General features: G+C 53.6%; 9 protein-coding genes across 9 annotated transcripts; 5 read left to right on the top strand and 4 right to left on the bottom strand.

The window, feature by feature from the left end:
• Window positions 1–616: 616 nt before the first annotated feature.
• Window positions 617–2,666, bottom strand: CLAFUR5_10055 (uncharacterized protein; the record flags this gene model as incomplete). The annotated part of the gene is made up of 5 exons (XM_047909203.1): window positions 617–1,513; window positions 1,561–1,722; window positions 1,861–2,212; window positions 2,270–2,469; window positions 2,520–2,666. 5 exons carry the CDS (start codon window positions 2,664–2,666, stop codon window positions 617–619), a joined length of 1,758 nt encoding a protein of 585 aa, XP_047764230.1.
• Window positions 2,667–2,946: 280 nt separating this feature from the next.
• Window positions 2,947–4,367, bottom strand: CLAFUR5_10056 (Pantothenate kinase; the record flags this gene model as incomplete). The annotated part of the gene is made up of 2 exons (XM_047909204.1): window positions 2,947–3,202; window positions 3,253–4,367. The coding sequence occupies 2 exons, from the start codon at window positions 4,365–4,367 to the stop codon at window positions 2,947–2,949; spliced, it is 1,371 nt and encodes a 456-aa protein (XP_047764752.1).
• Window positions 4,368–4,840: 473 nt separating this feature from the next.
• CLAFUR5_10057 (Replication termination factor 2) lies at window positions 4,841–5,764 on the top strand (the record flags this gene model as incomplete). The annotated part of the gene is made up of 1 exon (XM_047909205.1): window positions 4,841–5,764. The coding sequence occupies one exon, from the start codon at window positions 4,841–4,843 to the stop codon at window positions 5,762–5,764; it is 924 nt and encodes a 307-aa protein (XP_047764753.1).
• Window positions 5,765–7,058: 1,294 nt separating this feature from the next.
• Window positions 7,059–8,195, top strand: CLAFUR5_10058 (uncharacterized protein; the record flags this gene model as incomplete). Its single annotated transcript, XM_047909206.1, has 2 exons — window positions 7,059–7,089; window positions 7,138–8,195. The coding sequence occupies 2 exons, from the start codon at window positions 7,059–7,061 to the stop codon at window positions 8,193–8,195; spliced, it is 1,089 nt and encodes a 362-aa protein (XP_047764229.1).
• A 507-nt stretch (window positions 8,196–8,702) lies between these two features.
• CLAFUR5_10059 (uncharacterized protein) lies at window positions 8,703–10,988 on the top strand (the record flags this gene model as incomplete). The annotated part of the gene is made up of 4 exons (XM_047909207.1): window positions 8,703–9,055; window positions 9,108–9,206; window positions 9,295–10,367; window positions 10,423–10,988. 4 exons carry the CDS (start codon window positions 8,703–8,705, stop codon window positions 10,986–10,988), a joined length of 2,091 nt encoding a protein of 696 aa, XP_047764445.1.
• A 411-nt stretch (window positions 10,989–11,399) lies between these two features.
• Window positions 11,400–13,537, bottom strand: CLAFUR5_10060 (Choline oxidase; the record flags this gene model as incomplete). Its single annotated transcript, XM_047909208.1, has 2 exons — window positions 11,400–13,180; window positions 13,486–13,537. The coding sequence occupies 2 exons, from the start codon at window positions 13,535–13,537 to the stop codon at window positions 11,400–11,402; spliced, it is 1,833 nt and encodes a 610-aa protein (XP_047763949.1).
• A 445-nt stretch (window positions 13,538–13,982) lies between these two features.
• On the top strand, window positions 13,983–15,491 carry CLAFUR5_10061 (Betaine aldehyde dehydrogenase; the record flags this gene model as incomplete). Its single annotated transcript, XM_047909209.1, has 1 exon — window positions 13,983–15,491. The coding sequence occupies one exon, from the start codon at window positions 13,983–13,985 to the stop codon at window positions 15,489–15,491; it is 1,509 nt and encodes a 502-aa protein (XP_047763948.1).
• A 227-nt stretch (window positions 15,492–15,718) lies between these two features.
• Window positions 15,719–17,068, bottom strand: CLAFUR5_10062 (uncharacterized protein; the record flags this gene model as incomplete). The annotated part of the gene is made up of 1 exon (XM_047909210.1): window positions 15,719–17,068. The coding sequence occupies one exon, from the start codon at window positions 17,066–17,068 to the stop codon at window positions 15,719–15,721; it is 1,350 nt and encodes a 449-aa protein (XP_047763951.1).
• Window positions 17,069–17,605: 537 nt separating this feature from the next.
• Window positions 17,606–19,219, top strand: CLAFUR5_10063 (uncharacterized protein; the record flags this gene model as incomplete). The annotated part of the gene is made up of 2 exons (XM_047909211.1): window positions 17,606–18,635; window positions 19,152–19,219. The coding sequence occupies 2 exons, from the start codon at window positions 17,606–17,608 to the stop codon at window positions 19,217–19,219; spliced, it is 1,098 nt and encodes a 365-aa protein (XP_047763950.1).
• Between the last annotated feature and the right edge of the window lie 216 nt (window positions 19,220–19,435).

Genomic DNA, 19,435 nt, shown 5'->3' on the forward strand with positions numbered 1-19,435 from the left:
CGTTCGCTCGGTATCGTAAGCCCACAAACGAGATTGATGACTGAGATGTGAGCTCACGTCTCACTGCTCTTCTCCCCCGATGATCCTGCACCAAAGTACATAAGAGGAGGTACCTAACGACGGCCCTGCGAAGCTTCTGTGAGCATTATCCAATCGTCTTGGCGGCATACCACAGCAATGCTCGTGCGTTTGGGCTATGTGTGTTTCTCACAGCCACAGCCAAAGCCAGGGCCCAGCCGGCCAAGCTCGTTCGTACTACCCAAACCAGTGCAGTAAGCCGATGAGATAGTGGCGCTGAGGGACCACGTATGCCGAACGATGAAGGACCATTGACTTCATAATCACAATACCGTACTATCACACATCGATACAGTAACGTACATGTACACGCCATCTCGTTCAACACCTCGTATAAGAAATTGTACTGTACCTACCAGGATGAAGCTTAATCGCCAGTTGTACAAATACAGCGAAATGCCATGTTTCGAGCTTACACCCATGTCTCGCTGGCTAATGTCGGTGAGCAGCAATCTCCAATCTCCATTGACACGCTCCAAGATACTCAGGTAGCACAAGTCGTGCCGCGCTTGCTTTTCTCATCCTCCCTCCGCACTGATTAGTCGTCGTTTCGCAGGACGATAGCTGAGAGTTCGGTAGTTCCTGCTTCACGAGCGAGCTCAAGCATAGTCTCCCACCCGGCTTCGTCGTCGATTTCGATGTCGATAGCTTCAGTCCCGTGATCCAGCTTGTGAATGGACATGCTCAGCGCCGCGATGCTCTTTCCTTGTAGTTTCCTGCTTAGCTTTTTGCTTATGTCGTGGTATAGATCTTGCACACTGACATTGGAGCTGATGAGGACGACGTTGCGACCAGCTGTCCAGTCGGCTGTAAGCCAGATGCGTATGCGCTCGGAGGCAGCCAACGAAGGCTGGGCAGACGCCGTGCTTGATCTCTTCATGACTGGCTCTGCCGCTATCCTTTCTTGCTTGTCCGGCACCGCTATATTCGCGTCGGAAGCAGCAGATCCTTCACGTGTGGCATTCGGCCGGAGCAGAGGTGCAGGCGTGGCATCGTACAGGCTATCATAGTCATCGCTGCGTGCAGGCAGCGTCGCAGGTCCTGCAGAAACACTTCTTTGGCCGCTCGTCGTAAAGCCCAGCGATGCGAAAAGAGAGCCAGCAGTGAGGGCTGCAGCGGCTGATAAAGGCTGAGAGTTCTCGTGCGTATTTATCGCGCGGAATCCTGCTCCAGTAGCCGCTTGTTCTGACAATGCCACCGCCTGACTATCAGTATGACGGCGCTTTGCGTCATGTGCGAAGTCGTCGGTCGCTGCCGCGCGACCTTTGCCTTTCGCTGCGGGAGACGCTTGGTACTTGGAAGTGGCGGTAAGGTAGATTGTGGTGCTATAGCCGCCGTCGACTCTCCAGAACGACCAGTAGTCGGGGTTCCTCTTGTCTCTTCGAATTAATGCGAAGACTTCTCTACCACGAAGGCGGCATGGGAAATGCCACAGCTGAAAAGTGTCAATGACGGCCAAGCAAGATGGATTTCATCACTCACATTCTTTTGCAGGACCGTCTGGTTGTCGGGATCTTCGTGTGTAATACCTTCGCATTTGACCTTGACCAGGCCTGCTGGAGAGTTTTTGGAATTGAAAGCCTTGCAGGCGGCACACTCGAGCATTATAGATCGCTCTGCTGGCACTTCGTCAAACATGTATGGCTGTCAAGCAGAATGGCGTCAGCGTTACTCTGGAGAGCTATGTGGTTATGGGGAAGGGGATGCTGTAAGCAACGAGGCACAGCGCTTCGAGAGGCGTTGGTCTCAGCACTGCTGAAACATTCCTGCTTCCACACGTACCTCTTCCCGCCCTTTGCCCTCATCGCCAAAAGTAGCATCCATATAGTTCTGGCACACATCGTCGAAAGACGGACCATTGACAGCTTGATCGTAGTTGTGCATGTCGCCCAGCCATATTCCATTCTCTTTCAGCCACGAAGCGTTGTAGTGCGCGTCAATGCCGCTTCCTTCAGTAAAGCACTGTAGTGTACTCGGACTGGGCGCCAAAGATGCGCGGGTGCTGCGTGATGCGTGAACTTGCGATGTCGTCGTGTAGCTCGGGTCCGTCGAGTCGTCTCTCATCTTGCGAATGTTCTCTTTTCGATAGCGCCAGATCTTCTCGATGACTACTTTCGATAGCGTATTACGTATACTGCGCATGGTAATCAGTCATAGTCACCAGGAGAACAGGCTGGCAGGATCTCCATACAATTCTCGATCGACGGGCACGTCCCAGTACAGATCCCGCTCATATGGTGCGCTCCGTGCACCTTCACCTGGCTGTAGAAGCCATGGGCGTGCTTCTGACGATGTCCATATCTCCGGGCCGTACTGATCGCTCAGGGACAAGGCCGCATGGCGAACTTGCGCCCCGTGCAAGATCTCGTCGTTGTCTTTGGTGCAGTGCGTCTGTTGCGTTAGCCGGTATAGAAGACCGGAGTCGTTCGATAACGAATTACCTTGCAAAGTTGATCAATGTCTTTGAAATACATGTCGTGGACAGGAGCAGCCTCCGACAGCTTCCAGTCGATGCCACGCTTTGTGAAAGGCGCCCGCAGACCAAGCTGCGAGAGTAGATCGGTGACTCTTGGACACGAGCGTACCATTTTGTATCAGTGGCACGACGATGGTACTGTGTTGGGGCTGCAATGGTGTTGAGGTGGTGGTGTGGCTGAGAGTGGTGGACGGAGTAGGAGGTGGAAGAGGGTCGGGGGAAGGAAGGTGACCACCCAACGGCCGCCCCGCTTGGCAGGAACCTTGCACCTTGTCATCTCGTTCCCACAGCCAGATAGTGGGCCAGGTCAATGATTACATATGTGATGCTGTTGAATCACGGACAAGATGACGGGTAGGTCTTGGTGGACATAGGTGCTGCTCTGGCCTCCTTCATTCATCTCCTGGTTCTGCACTCATGGCTCGAGCCCAATTGGGCGGCTTTCGCTTTACAAAGGCGCCAACTGCGCCAAGATATCCTTCATGTCGCAGGAAGAACGCTTGCTTCGTTGCTTTACTCCAGAACTTGATGGCAAAGGATAATGTGTGTATCGTCTGTTGGTGGCCGCGTATGAAAGATCCGCCAAAGTATATTCGCTTCAGGTCGTGCTTTTCTGATTGTAAGTAGGCGATTTGACCGATGTTATTACTAACGTGTCGTCAGCGATACAAGTCATATACTGTCGTCGATGCACATACCTGATGGCGTAAAGCAAACTACGCGATATATCCTCCGGTTTGAACATGCGGCCGTCACCGACCAGACCACTACCAGCGGCCTCGTCCATGTCGTGAGTAAGAGGTGTGAACTTCGTCCTCGTATCGCCATTACTGCAAGTGCCATCTTCGGCCTGTCTTTCTGCTTCTCGCTTTCGTTTGAGCACTTTGCCAAAACTACTCGCGATCGTCCTTTCGCTCAGGCCAATCTTCTCGTAACCCATGCCTTCTCCATAAATGTCACCAACCAAAAGATCGACTGCGCTGTTGTCGCCTTTGTCGGCCATGTCCAACATGTCATCGAAGTTACGTGCTCCAGTGAGTAAAGATAGGAGTCCCCACAAAGTACCACCTCCAAGTGATGTACCACCAATACGCTGGTATTGCGCTGGCCCAGACACTTTGATCATCGAAACACCACTTCCAATGTTGACCAGGAGGTAAGGATAGACGTCAGATCGTGGCTCCTGGAACTCTACTGCATTATCTGGGTCGCTGTCGTTGTATGTGAAGACCTCGTTGGGGATCTGCGTAATAAAGAAGTCGAGACCCTTGATGAGACATTCCATCTCGTCCTCCCGCTCGACTTCAACACCAAGCCGTTCCTTAATTCGATCGTAGAATTTGTAAGCCCCGCCACCGGTCGCCATGATACTCAGTTTGGTTGCCTTGTCCATGCCATTCGTTTGCTGATGCTTCACCTGGAGCGTCCGCAGATACTCGATGCATGCGTCAATCTTATCTGTCTCAAATGAAAGAAAGCTGAGCCTGCCGCCGAGTTCTTGCGATGTGCTTTCTCTAGTAAAGTAAACGACCTTTGCAAGCGAGCCACCAATGTCTGCTGCCACATGGCTCACCACCGCGGTATGGTTCGGAAGTCGAATGTCTCGCTTGTGGTGCTGAAAGGAATGCTCCTCGTCCTCCTGCTGGCTGCTGGTGGGAGATCGATCTGGTGAAGAGTCTCCATCTTCGTGGTCAATGATATGAGCGCCAGTGACATTGATCTTGATCGATCCCGGTTGTGCAATTGCTTGCTGCATATCAGCCGAGCTTGATAGCCTTCGTTTCTTCATGGCCGGTCGTACAATCTCCGCCATGATTGTGGTCGATTATGGGCACTGGAATTGTATTGCCGCGCAAAACAAGCCTTGGATCGACTGGTCACGTTTGCACTTCCCCCAAATGGCAGGCGAGGTAAGCTTCTGTGGCTGACTCTTGCCGAGGGAGCTCCAGGCGAGGTGAATGAAGTGAAAGAACAATATGTACAATCATGGGCGATGGTGTGCCAGGTTACGCCAGCCTTCAACGTAAGAATGCTTGGCGTTGTTGAGGACTGAGTGGTAATAGTAAACGCATTTTGTGTAATCAGGAGTTGCTGATTCCTCGGGTTGGGACCAAAAGTGGTTTGATATCTTGCCGAGGGAGGAAGGTTGAACTAGCGGGCTGCCGGATGTGCCGATGGAACTTGCGCCACGCGAAAGCACGTGTCGGCGCGAAAGCATCACTCCTTCCATTCGTGCAAGCCGAACACCAACAACACAGCCTTGACACTACAGTACCATCGACCGCCATGGGTAACGACGGCGGCAGTATCCCGACTCGCCGCGAGCTGGTCAAGGAAGCAGCACGTGATCCCAGCGCGACACAGATCAAGGAGACGCAGCACGAGCACCAAGAGTTCCACTGGACGACAGACCCCATATCGCTAGAGCCGCTGGCGCATCCCGTGGTATCAGACTCATCGGGAAAGCTGTACAACAAATCCACGATCCTTGAGTATCTCGTGGAAGGTACGCGGAAGGAAGATGCCGACCGCATCACACAAGGCTCGATCCGAAGTCTAAAGGACGTGGTGGAGGTCAAGTTCGAGGTGGACAAGGAGGCTACCGAGTCGGCGAACGGCGCGACCAAGCACGTCTACTGGAAGTGTCCTGTGACAGGCGACAGGCTGGGCCCGGGCTCAAAGGCGGCGTACATTGTGCCCTGCGGTCATGCTTTCTCTGGCAGTGCGATCAAGGAAGTGTCGGGCGAGAAGTGCTTGACATGCGAGACGGAGTATGCTTCGAACGATATCATACCGATCGTCCCCACATCAAGAGAGGACATTGCGAGGTTATCACTACGAGCCAGGACATTACTGGAGAAGAACTTGTCACATTCGCTGAAGAAGGCGCCCGGCGGGAAGAAGCGCAAGAAGAAGGACGAGCCGACTGAGGTCCTGGCGGATGAGAACTCGGGGTCAACGAACAAGGTGAAATCGAAAGCATCCTCCAAGGTCAAGGATATGGGAGAGAATGGTGCAAATGGCATCAACAACGCCTCCACGGCATCGCTCACGGCCCAGGTCATGGAAGAGCAAGAAAAGGCTAAGAGGCGAAGGCTGGAGAATGACAACGTCAAGAGTCTATTCTCCTCCAGGGATCAGAGTAAGCCGATTGGCAAGAGCAGTGACTTCATGACACGAGGATTCAGTGTTCCACAGGCGAAGCGATGATGACAGAGGAACCTTTCCTTACGAGATACATGAGCTACAAGAAAGAGATGTTCACATCGACCTCCTCACTCGCCCCATCCTTGGCCAGTTGTCGTTCCAGATGCCGCCGAGCAGTTCTCATGACCACCCGCCATGCCGGCTCATCTCCACGTGCCACGAAGTATGGCACTTCACAAGGCGCACAAGGAAAGTAGATCTTTGCGGCCGATAGGAGTCTCTCCCGTGGTGTACCGGGCATAGTTGTCCTGAAGATGACATCAAAGGCTGACTGTTGGGTCATGTCGCTGTTGAGCATCACCACCTTCCGAATAGCGTCAGGGAGCCGGCATCCGGCGGCCGGTCTGAAGCGCGGCAGCTTTGTAGTCTGCCCGCCCGCTGGGGTGGGCGGTGTTTCTGCGTCCGCTACAGAGGGCTGTGCTGGAGTTCGCGCTCCCTGCGACTTAGCCGACGAATGCAATTCAGCTCGCCGTCGGTTCGAGATTTGACGCCGCCTTTTCCTTTCGGCACTCGTCTCGTTCATCCGTCGATGGCGGCGAGCTCCTTTTGGGCCTCGGAACGAGCATTGGGCCCCTTGCGCCTGGCAAAAATTGCAAGCTCCTATACCGTCGCCTCCGCCCTCGCATCTCGTATGGCGCTGTCGGCAACGCCTGCAAGGGCCACGCCTCGGTGTGAAAGATGTTCCTTTCTTGGAGTCGAACGGAGAACTTGAGGACAACTCACAACTGTCGTTGCCGGACCTAGCGCGGTCGGCTATTCTCTGCAATATGTCAGACGAACGCCTACTTCATGAGGATGGTCGAGCTGTACCTCTCCTCCATAGCCACCATGCGACACATTTCAACACAGAGAGAAGCGTCGCAAAGAGCTTTCACATGCTACGGTTGGGAGGCATCCTCATGGACCACATCACGACGATCCGAATGATCATACCGAGCGTCCACTCTCTTTCGAGTGGAGCGCAAGCAAGGACGACCGAGGACCAGAATTCTGGCGGATTCTCAAGTATGGGCTGGAAAGAGGCACCTGGCACAAGACGAAGCCGCCTCAAATCTGGAAGGACATCTACCGCGGAAGACATCAGTTGAATGGTCGTCCTTTGCGTCTGAGGCCAGCAAAACAGTTCAGATCAACGCTGATCGAGAATGTCGAATCGGCCTTGATCCAGATCAGTGGCGAACTGCAAGAAGGCCCCGGCGCTTGCGATCACTGCAAGACAAAGTGTGGCCCTTGGACCGAATGTGTGGTCTCCGATGAATTCCAGAGGGGAGCTTGTGGGAACTGTGTGTACAACAAGATGAGTTCCCGATGTTCATTTCGCAGGGTTGGTGAGTAGGTATAAATGTGTTCGCGGAAATAATGCTCATACCATACAGCTTCGGAAGCCCACGACTTGGAGAACGCGGACGAATATAATTCGTACGATCATAGACACAGCCAAGACAGAGAGTCTGCCCACTTCGACAGCGATTCTGATTCTGGAAGTATTCGATCAGCTGGTACGGGTCCTAGCATGCGAGGCACACCAGCACCTTCGCGATATGCAATCAAAGCGATCGAGCCCATCGAGCACCGTCACGATGGCGGAATTGGCAGACGATACGAGAAAAAGTCGCATCGCTTGCGTGCCCAAGGCAACCAGATCGACGGGCAAAACGTGCTGATCTACACCGATCCTCGTCCTCCCAGCACGCTCGACGACACGGTCAACAGCAACCCGGGCTCGAGCCGCATAATGTCGGACTGGTTGTGTCCAGCTCTAGGCCAGGCCCAAGCTGCTCAGGACTCCAAAGCTGTAGATGTGGACTTGGTGTATTCGTTCGAACAATCACATTTGCCGCAAAAGTATCGCGCTACCGAAGGAGAACAGAGTTCCAAAGCGAGCAACGTGACTGCCCAGATACTAGCAATCGATCATGGTCGGCTCATCAACTACACAACCGCCGGCGCGCAATCTGAGCCGCCCAGAAGCGGACCTTCTTCTAAAGGCAACAACATGTCGTCAAAGTACGCCGCCTCGTCCCCATCACCCGAGGCACGAAATGCGCCACCATCGCCTCCATCGCCACCATCACGCTCTACAAACTTAATAGCCGCACCGAAACAAGTGTCTGTGGAACCGATGACAATAACATCTATGTACCCGCCGACTTCCTGTCAGCGCTTCCTCGTATCCTTTGTTGTCGAAGGAAGCTCCGTGCAGAGAGCTATTGCTCTGGATGACTCCATGAGTGTACAGACTGTCTTTGACGTTGTAGGGCGCAAGGTACAGCGCATTTTGCTAGACAAGGGAATCGCTGAGCTCGGCTTCGGCGTGAATGGAGGGATGGTTGTCGTTGATGTGGATGACCAAGACGGGTGGCAATTCGTTCTGAACAAAGTGAAGGGGGAAAGTCTGAGCGCTATCGATGGCACTGTCATGGTGCAGGAGTAGCACACATAGCGACTGACGTATGGATGTACAATGGTCTACATCACATTCCATACTGGCATCGTAAAGCTGCGTTTTCAAGCGTTGATATCCGGCTGCATCGAGTCTTGTTGTCCACAGCTTATGCGGATGGTGCATCCATACAAGGCTTGTCGCTGGTGAACATAGGCCTTCAAGCTCCGTTGAGTTCACGTCCTTGCAAATTCATCTTCCAGTCAGGTCAATAGAATATATTGGGCCGGGATACTCAATAAAGTAACAGGGGACTAGCAAGAAGATGCCTACACGCTATACATGCTCCTGAAGCTTCCGTATTGGATTCTTGTACCTAGGAACTAGTACTCGAGGCCCTGCGGGGCCTCTAAATGAGTCACTCGCCCTCCTACTGCCGGCCCTCCTCCATCCTCCATTCTCCTACGTACTCGGACCTCTGGGTGATACCTTCGAGTAGGCGGCCTGTCATTACTCGAACCCTCCCGACCATCGTTGAGCATCAGTTCCATTGGCATCATGCTGAAGGAACCTAGCTCGCTCCGCCCTTCGACAGGAAGCAGCGCTTGTTCGCAACCCCCGGGTCCTGAATGGAATGACCGGGAGCGCAGGTGTCTGACAGACCTAGGTCTACGGGCGTGCATGACTGCGAGGAGTCGCCATACAAAGGCGGCGATCGCAGAGTTCAATGATGCTCTACGTGGTGTTGTGGAAGTCATGGTCGATTCCAAATCGGGCAATGCGAAGGATATTGTTCAGGGGGCCACGGAGCTCACAGACGAGTTCGGAGAAAGGCTCTGGCTTTCACCAGCACTTCAAGACAGGCCATGGCTTTTCGAAGCTGCGCCAGTCTTCTCCATGAACTATGAGCGGTACGGTCGTCTTGCTACCGTAGAGTGTTATGTCATTGCTAACGTTGACCAGTATCAAAGGGCTGCTTGCCAAGCTTCTCCAAGCAATGCTCGATGCTCGCCAACACCGCAGTGCGGTTGTAGAAGACTCTGGTGGTCAGCTTTCAGCAGAGTGCACGAGTTCGTCACGCAATGCATGCTTCGATGCAGACGGGGACGCTGCTGATAAGCACGGGATCTCAACGACCCACTCTACAAAGGACGTACGAGTCTCGACTTGTGAGCGGTCAGAACAATCCACCGCAGAGGCGGCCCGCAGTGCATTCAAGGTCGTTGCCAGCAAAGCCAAACGAACAGCAATCCAACAACATTGAAAGACATTGGCCCGTGGACTGGTACGCAAAGCTTGCGCCTGGTATACTTGTCGCGGATGCCGAGAGCCTTCCCCCCACCCGTGCGGAGGGCCTTGGCAAACAGATGCTCCAGAATCTGGCCTGGCTAGCCAAGTACACCGATGGGACGTCATTTGACCTAGCCAAGAAGGCTCTCCTGGCCGAGCTACTACGTCGCCGCAGTGGTCAAGTACCTAAAGACAACACTCGCATTTCCACAAAACCGACGTTACAGCCTCAGGACGTCATTCGGGTCATCGAGCGAGTCGTTCCAGGATGTGCGAATCAGTGGAAGTCGTGTACGAGCGACGCTTCTCACATTGCTGCGTCGGAGAACCCCAGGCGCAAGAGTCAAGAGGATGTCAGGAAGCAAGGTACCGAGAAGAAGCTATGCCCGACCACGACGGAGTGGTATTCGTCTTCCTCTACAGCCAAGGGTGCGGATGACGGACAGCCGCAAAAGCCGGCTGAGCCGATATCTGTTCGCCCAAAAAGGTTGGAGGCAGCCTCAATCACGATTAAGAGCCCACGAATTCCCTCGACCGAAAGTGTGGGCAGAACGAAGCCTGACATTCCTTCCCAGACCAGCAACGACACAGATCAGAGTGAACAAGCTGGACCGAATCGTGGAGTCACAGCCCAGACACCCACTCAGACTGCCCATGCCAATGATGGAATTGGATCGAGCCGTGGAGTAACAGCCGAAACACAAAGTCCGGCTACAACTGAATACTTCCATGCGCTACCATTTACCGCCATCAACGGGACCAAGCCTGAAGCCGCGGCCAAGATCGACAGTAGTAGACGGACAGTCAACACAGCCATACTGACCGACCGGACAAAGACATCGACCTCGTCCGGGACCGACCCGGTCGATACTACACCCGTCCAGGGACCTGCAAATGCATCGACCTTGGCCTCTGGGAAGACAAGACCCGAAAGTCGATGTGATTGACCTGGCTAGCGTATGCTCGTCGCCAAGCACTCCTTCGCCAGAGCCGGGCGTAGAAGATTGGCAAGGATCATTGAGCTGTCAGAATAGAGCTTCGCCAATCCCTGATGGCAACGCCTCAAGTGACGACTCTGATTTGAGCTCAAATGCTTCACCGGTAAGGGACCCATTGTCCCGAGTAGCCTCCATTCTAGCGACCACGTTCGAGAAAGGTCCCAGTCCAACCGCATCTCCTCTCTCGAAAACCCTCTCGAAAGCCGCACTCCAGGACCCAGACTTCAATGACTTAGAACAAGAACTCGTCGAACTCAGACTATCCATCCGTGGAGATCCTTCACCTCCAATCGAGATCGCTTTCCAACACTGTCTGACCATCGAAGGCATCCTCGACCAGGTCCTGCAGAGCCCATTCTGTGACGTCGTTGACCTCGAAGAGCAGTGTCAAGGCCTATGGCTAAGATCCTCGATGCCGCTGGGCACGAAGGAGATCTTCATGGGTCCGTCACAGTCTGAGACCTATGTGGAGTTCCTTCGGCAAGTGAAGGAGGAGTCGAGGATGGCAGCGGGCGGCCCAGTTGTTGCCGCCGTGGAGATTGAGTTGTTTTGGTGAACTTGAGGTGTGAAGCTGAGACCGAGTCACGGAGCTGAGGATGATTGGGGAGACTTGAAGGCGTTGATGCTCACTACCCGGACGGCTTTCTCATGCTGTGAAGTCCTGGCAATAGCAGTGGTGGACCAAAGTAGTACTCGCCATTGGGCGGCCTTCACAATATCTTCATTGTAATTTGTTTGTTTCCTACATACAAATTGTGCATGTTGGTATAACTACACAAATCATAAAAATTTCTCCGCTATATAACACAAAAAATTCCTTGGGGGTATCGTTCAAACATTTGACTCTCGTAGCGTGACTGCGGGCCACGGCATGCATCCATCTTGCTGTGGTTGTTCTCGCTTCCAGAACGTACATTTTCCATGTCTCTCACCATATCATATCAGGTCATGAGTTCGCTGCACTCTCTTACAAACGAGCACGCTGCGCCCACTCGTTGCCGCCCCAGGTCTCAGCAAGCATCTCTGCGCAACGCTCACCGATCGCGAGGATCGTGAGCATGGGGTTGATGGATGGCATCTCGGGGAAGACACCGGCGTCTGCGATTCTGACGTTCTGCAGACCGCGGATCTTGAGCTCTGGGTCAACGACGGCCATGTGGTTGGTCTTGACATCGCCCATCTTGGTGGTACCGGCCGGGTGGTAGACGGTGTGTGCGACGCGGCGACCGTACTCGCTGAGGTCCTCGTCGGATGTGATGGCTGGACCGGGGGCGATTTCTCGCTTGATCCAGTCTTTGAAGGGTGCCTGCTCGGCGATCTTGCGAGCTGCCTTCAAGCCTTCGACGATAGTCGCGGCATCATAGCCCTCGGGATCGGAGAAGTAGCGGAAGTCAAGGGCGGGCTTCACGCTAGGGTCTGAGCTTGTGAGGTAAAGCTTTCCTCGTGATCGTGGACGAGGGATGTTGGGAGTAACGCAGAAAGCGTCCTTTGGCACATCATAGCCAAGACGCTCGGTGTTGTATACGAATGGCACTTGGTAACAGTGAGCCATGATATCGATGATATCACCATCACCGCCAGCTGCGTTGGGCACTTCTCTTCGCAAGAAGATGGCGGCATCGGAATCCATGACTGTCTGGTTGGCGGGCACAGGCTTGTTCAGCTCCCAGAGGATGATAGATTCTGGGTGATCAATCAGGTTCTCGCCTACACCGGGCAGGTCTTTGAGGACTTCAATGCCGAGCGATTGAAGGTGTTGCTTTGGGCCAAGACCGGAGAGCATCATCAAGCGAGGCGTGTCTACAGCACCTGCACACAGGACGGTTTCGCATTTGGCAGTCAGGGTGCGTTGGGTGCCGTCTTGGAGGGTCACATTTACACCTGTGACTTGAGTGCCTTTGAGGTTGATCTTACTTACCCACGCATGGGTCAAGATGGTCAAGTTCGGTCGCTTCTCCTCACCTCGCAGGATTGGGTGAATGTAGGCAACACTTGCACTGCTCCTGCGGCCATCATCAGGGTTGTAAGCAATAGACAAGAAGCCAATACCTGGGTGCAGAGCTCCAGTCTCGCGAATTTCCTTGTTGTAATCGTGCGCAATGGGGAGATCGAGGGCCTTGGCACCAGTGCTGATCCAGTCCTTGCAGAGCTGGTTCCTGTGGCGTTCGTGAACGGGCTGAACGGTGTTGCGGAGGTTGTCGAGGATGCGTGTGAAGGTCTTGAAGTCCCAGCCTTTGCAGCCTTGGGCCTCCCACCGCTTGCAGTCGTATTCGAACGGTCTGAAGCTGATCAAGGTGTTGTGGCTGGAGCAGCCGCCCAGAACCTTGGCGCGGGAGTGTCTGATGAAGGAGTTGCCATGCGGTTGCTCAGTGGTGGGGTAGTCGTAATCCAGCTCGCCTCCAAGCAAGTTTAGCCAGTCCTTGAGAAGCAGTACTCGGTCGTCCATGAAGTCCGACGGTCCGGCCTCGATGAGCAGCACACGCTTCTTTGGTAAGTACTCCGACAAGCGGGATGCAATTACGCACCCAGCTGTGCCTCCGCCAACGATGACAAAATCATAGCTGTTCACGTCAGCTGCTGGGAGCTGGTTGGTGGTGGCCATTGTGATTGTGCAGACGTTGGGATGTGTGAAACAGGTGGTGTATATCTCGCTTCTTTGTTCGATAAGCGAGCGAGTGTGTATAATCAGGCTGGACAGCGAATGAGGTGAGAGTCGGCCAGGTGCAGCAGAGAGAGGCCAGATGTCAGCTTTAAGAAGATTTCGCACGGCGGTTTACCTTTCTCCACTGCATCTGGATCTGCCCATGGTGACACGCGACATGCTGGTCCTCCCGGGTTCCGTGACGCTACATGTACCTAGGCAAAGCACAAGCTATCGCCTATCGCCGCCACGCCGAACTCGAGGCTGCACCAGAAATCGTCGGCGGCAGAGGAAGGATGTCGGTCGAGTGAGAGCGGGCCCGCACCTTCCGCGGCGCTAAGCACACGATCCATGTCTTCTGACATCTGCCAAGGCTTTATCACCACTTTATGAGACAAGCATACGAGTTCACCGAACTTTGTTTGCACGACAGCGACCGCCGACGACGACCTTTGCCTCTCCATTCACCAACAGCATCATAGACAGAGCTTCCACACCTGCACCATCCTTCTCCACATCCTACCAGTACTTTGCGCTGCTGCGTGGCTGCATACGACCACATATCTGCAGTGCAGCCAAGTTGGCACGCGCACCAATTCCATCCTGCCATCCTCCCGCCTGCTACCTAGGTACTCCACCTCTAGATCGAGCATAGACCCTGCGTCAAAATATCTGACACAAAGCGCCGGCATCGAGACGCCATCTCACACCACCTGCGTACCGAAGGTCGGTGAGATATCGCTTGTCCCTACCACTTCGGTCATCACTTCCGTTGCAATCCTTCACTTACATCCACGTGACGTCGAGCCGTCTACTGCCGTACATTCGTAACGATAGCCCAGACACCAATCCTTGATCTCATCCTGCAGGACGACTTTATCTCTAGAACGATCATCTCCACCAGCAAAGATGGGTTCCACGAAGTACGAAAGACAGGCCCTCTACATTGGTGGCAAGCGCCATGAGACCAACAACACATTCCAGAGCATAGATCCCTCAACAGACGAGGTCATTGCAGAGATATGCACAGCAGACAAGGCAGCAATAGATGCTGCAGTCAAGTCTGCCAAGGATGCCTTTGGAAAATGGTCCTCAATGTCTGCCATGAAACGATCTCGAATTCTGCTTCGGGCAGTTGCCATACTCCGGCAACGTAATGACGAACTGGCCAAAATTGAGACTCATGACACTGGCAAGGCATTCTCCGAAACGAGCACCGTGGATGTGGTCACTGGAGCGGATGTTCTGGAGTACTATGCGAATCACATAGCCGCTGGCGGACTCAACGGCGAGACGACACAACTTCGACCAGATGCGTGGATGTACACTACGAAAGCACCACTTGGGGTATGTGCTGGAATTGGAGCATGGAACTACCCGATTCAAATCGCACTCTGGAAGTCGGCGCCATGTCTCGCGGCTGGAAACTGTATGGTGTACAAGCCATCGGAGTTCACTCCTCTGCATGCATTGAAATTGGCTGAGGTCTACACAGAGGCTGGTGTACCACCCGGCGTGTTCAATGTTGTTCAAGGCACTGGTGACGTTGGTGCTATGCTTACTGGCCACCCAGGCATTGCCAAGGTATCTTTTACTGGACAAGTCTCGACAGGCACCAAGGTTGCAGGTACAGCCGCTGGCGGCATGAAGTATGTGACAATGGAGCTCGGTGGCAAATCGCCGTGCGTAATCCTTCCGGATGCCAATCTCGACAACGCCGTGGATGGCGCTATGATGGCCAACTTCTTCTCGACAGGCCAGGTCTGCACGAACGGCACTCGTGTCTTCGTGCCCAAGTCTATGCAGTCTGCATTCGAGGCCAACCTACTGGAGAAGATGAAGTACATCCGAGCTGGCGATCTATTTGACCCAAACACCAACTTCGGTCCACTCGTCAGCAAAGTGCACTACGAAAAGGTCAACAAGTACATCAAGCACGGCATCGAAACCGACAAGGCCAAGCTGATCGCAGGCGGTCCTGGCCAGCCAGATCTACAGGGTGCATCGAAGAATGGCTACTGGGTTAGGCCAACTGTCTTCACAGACTGCACAGACAAGATGTTGATTACGGTTGATGAGATTTTCGGTCCAGTCATGTGCATCCTTCCATACGATGACAGCGAGGCAAACTGGCTCGACAACCTCATCTCACGAGCAAACAACACGCAGATGGGCCTGGCTGCTGGAGTCTTCACCTCGAACATCGACTTTGGACACAAGGTTGTAGCGCGGATCGAAGCCGGAATCACATGGGTCAACACTTGGGGTGAATCACCGGCGGAGATGCCGGTGGGCGGCTGGAAGATGAGTGGACTGGGTACGGAGAATGGAAGAAGAAGTCTTGACAACTGGGTGCAGAACAAGAGCACCCTGGTAGAGATGGGAGGCAGCGTTGCGACCGCTTTTGCAAAGCTGTAGAAACGATGCAGACGTCTTTGCAGGCTTCACTCGAGGGATCGGAGGCCTCAAACAGGTCAACGGCAACGAGAAGGAGGACGCGCAGTAAGCACTACGCCACCATCAACTTGTGGCGACATTGTATATATGATACGACTATACCCAATCCAGATCCGCACTATCTCCGACAGGACTCTCAGGTGGTAACGAAACCATTCTTTCCACACCTAGATCATGCCCTCTTCCTCCTAAGCACTCTCCAAAAACTCCTCCACCATCTCCTGAAACTTCCCCAACGCTGCACTCCTCCCATCCGCCAATAGCCTCTTCTGTAAGGGCTCGATCTGTCTGCTGAGTTGCTCTGCGTGAGTCCCCGCCCAACGGTAGCTACTCCGAACTTGCGAAATCGCGGCACTAAGGTCTTGAGAGATGAATGTGACTTGGTTGCGTTCCTTCTCATCCTCAACCCAGTGTTGCGTCTTGAAGTTATGGATCGCTTCGCAGACATCTGTCTTATGATGGAAGGATCCGGTCTTATGCTTATCATTCGCCTCCTTACACGCTAGATTCAACGCATCATCAGCAGCGGCAGTGAGCTGTTGATACCTCTCATAATCAAGATCAAACTGATCGAGTATCTCTTCAACCTCGGCCGCTTGGTTCGAAGTCTTACTAGCCTCCCCCTGCCGCGTCGAAAGAAACTTCTCCCACCGAAAAAACCACAACCCAGCCACAGGGCCTCCCCCAGAAGCCTGATCGATCGGCTCGTAGAACTGACGGGGCAGAAACGCGAATTCTATCCCAGCCCAGGTGCGTTGGGCGGGCGTGTAGGCTTCGATTTCGGAGATGGAGTTGTGGGAGTGCGTGATGATCTGGACTGCTTCGCGTCGGTGGGTTTCGCCGGGGTCGTGGACTTCTTGTTGGTGGGCGTCGAATGACAGCACTTCTAGGGCTACTGTCAGGTCGTGGAGAGTGTGTCGTAGGCCGGTGTTTGACTCGATGGGTTGGGCGAAGGAGGATGTCTGGATGGCGGGGGTGAGGTCTTCGTTGGTTTGGATGAGACCGCCTGCGCCGAAGATGGTTTCGAATCGGGCGTTGATGTTGCGGAGGGCTTGCTGGGCTTCTTTGAGCTTGTGCTTCTCAGAATCCAGGTCGTCGAGGGCTTGAGCTACAGTAAGGTCGAGAGCTGTGCCGAAGGGATCTGTCGTAATGATCTCTTTGCTTGCTAGTAAGGTTTCGTGGTCTCGCCGAAGATCCCACACTTCTTTGATACGTGTGATGGCGCTGAGGAGAAAGGCTAGACCGAGGACTAGAGCTGCCCATGGTAGGATGCCTTTGAGTGGACTCCTCTTGTTCGCGACTGTGCTAGACCTTCTCCGGCCCCCGGCAGCTCTTGAGCGTGACCTTGATCTGGAGACTGGTCTGGCATGTCCTCCAATTGAGACGCGACGACGAGCACGAGTGTCTTCATTGGCAGCATTTGCGAGGTCGGCTTTCGCAGCGAGTTTGGAGGCGGTCCAGTTTAGGAATGTGCTCTCGCCAGCACCAGTTGCGACTGCTGCGCGAGGGCGAGACCGAGATCTAGCTCTTGTGGACATATTTTCTGTGGATATGCATCATCTTATCTATAGAAGACTGATGTCGCAACATTGTGCTTTCTTTGTTCACTGGTCTCTCGAGAGAGTTTGCCCCGGAAACGGTGAGGTTTGGTGTTTACATTCCAGTTGGCCTGAGAGCTTCACCTAGGCAACATGACTTGTGGAAAAGAAGTCATGTCATCACGAACATCGTGCATCGATGATCTTGAGGACCAACGAGTTGCGTATGTCATCCCAACAAGTCCAAAAGAAAAGTCTTATCAGATCGATCATACGACACGATCATCGCATGTGAATGGCCACAATCCCTCATCACCACACCAAGGGCAGAACCTCGCGGTACCTGCGTTGCCTTACGGCATCACCTCGATCATTCGAGCATCATTATCAAAAGATGCGAAATCGGATGCCTTTGATGAGCGTATGAACGTGGCGGCGTACGCAGACTTTTGTAAGTGTCTGGTCTGTTTCCTTGACCGTCATTTTCTTCCCGCCGTAACATTCACACTTCCTGGAGCGATACCATCAACTACCGACATGTCTACTGCGAGGTATTCGTGCAAAGCGTGCCATCTTGTCCGACAGGAAGCGGTACAACAATTGTCGAGGCCGACCGGACGACGATGCTTCAGCAGCAGCAGAACCCAACGAAGTTCCTGGAGTGGCCAAGAAGAGCAGGATGGTAGACGCAATCGTTTCGATCCAGCGATCAAAGGAGGTGTCGTGGGAGGAGGTCTTGTCGCATTGGCTTGGTACACGTGGCATAATTTCTTCGAGGACGTCAGGCACCCACACATCACCGAGCAGCCCAAGAATTACCTCGACTTTGGAGCTGAGCAGTTCCGCGTCATCTTCCGAGAGATTACGCCAGGCCCGACAGATGAAGTCATAAGAGCTTTGAAAGAGGTAGCGGACGAGTACAGCCCATGGATACCTGGAGGACGAGAGTTTGTGGAGAAGTCGTTTAGTGATCTGCAAAGAGTCAGGAAGCATCACGAGACAGAAGTCAACGAGATTGTCAGGGATACGTACGATGAGCTGCGAGATGTCTCCAACAGGAGAAGCGCGAGGCTGGAAGCCGTGAATGCAACTTGGTACATCTTGTCGCGAAGATTGGAAGAGATCTCATCTCTTGCTGGGGATGTTGCACATCAGATCCTGGAAAGCCATCCTGAGATGAGAGACAAGCTAGACTGCTCTTTTGATCAGCTCCGACAACTATGCGATCGTCTTGGACCTGGTGCGAAGAGAGAGGTTGATGAGACGTTCAGTGAAGTGTCGAGGATCGTGAAGCAAGGAGTAGATGCGAGCACTGCAGACGACATCCGGCGTAAAGTCCAGGCCAAAGCACAAGAAATCCGACAAAGAAGCGATCGTGCTTGGAGTCTGGCGATGGAGCAGCTCCAGCCGGCACTGGAGCGAAATCCTCGAGTCAAGCGCATTGTCGACGAGAACCTGGAGACCTTGAGACAAGGCCGTGCCAAAGAAGTGGCCGAGAAGATTCGGCAGGCGGTCATGAGTGGCAGCAATGGCGAGTTCGAGCGTTACATCAAGGACTTGTCCACGCGTCATACGGACCAAAGCGCCCACCTCCACCAAAAAACAACACCACATCTTCAATCGTGTTTTCTTTACCCAATATCAGGCCCATTGCAACCAGCAAGTTTATATACGTATCTGGATACATCACTGAACAAATTGTTAGCAAAGTGAACCATTTCCTGAAGCTACGTTCGAACGTTAGTCGTACCGAAGGGAGCTTGCGACCGTAGGTCTACGACGTAGTTCGAGCAGTAGTGCTGAAGGCAAAGCTGAGCGTGCTATATTCAGGTGAGGGAAGTGCCAAGCCGTCTTCTCATTGGTCGTTAATCAATCCGAATAGAGCCTGAGGCTTCAACGACCTCACGCTTCATCTCAAGCTTGCAGTATTGTAGATGCGATAGCACCGCGCAACTTCGCGCCGTAACGACGTGCGAGCTTACGAGCACTCGAGTGAGGTTGGCGAAGTATGTGCAGCCTGCTGCAGGCAGCCCGGCTGGCAAGTCAGTATTCCATCAACAGACGGGCAATAACCATCTCACAGGCTACGACACTATCGATAAGCGCGACGTGTACGACTCAAAGCGGTATGAGGGGTTCGAGCTGGCATAAAAGAGGTGATGTTGCTCAAAAGAGGTGGTGTTGCGTGTTGCGTAAAACAGGTGGTGTTGCGTGGATAATGTCAGCGGCAAGTTATGAAAGCATTCACCTCATAGTGGACCTTGAATGCGGGCAGTGAGTCATGAATAATGACGTGTAGCGCGTTCTTTTCGTGTTTGCCGGGAACAAAGAACGCGTCTCCTACCGCAGGTACCCGTCCACCGCAAA

The sequence above is a fragment of the Fulvia fulva genome, chromosome 7 (assembly GCF_020509005.1).
Source record: "Fulvia fulva chromosome 7, complete sequence".
NCBI classification, from domain to species: Eukaryota; Fungi; Ascomycota; class Dothideomycetes; order Mycosphaerellales; family Mycosphaerellaceae; genus Fulvia; species Fulvia fulva.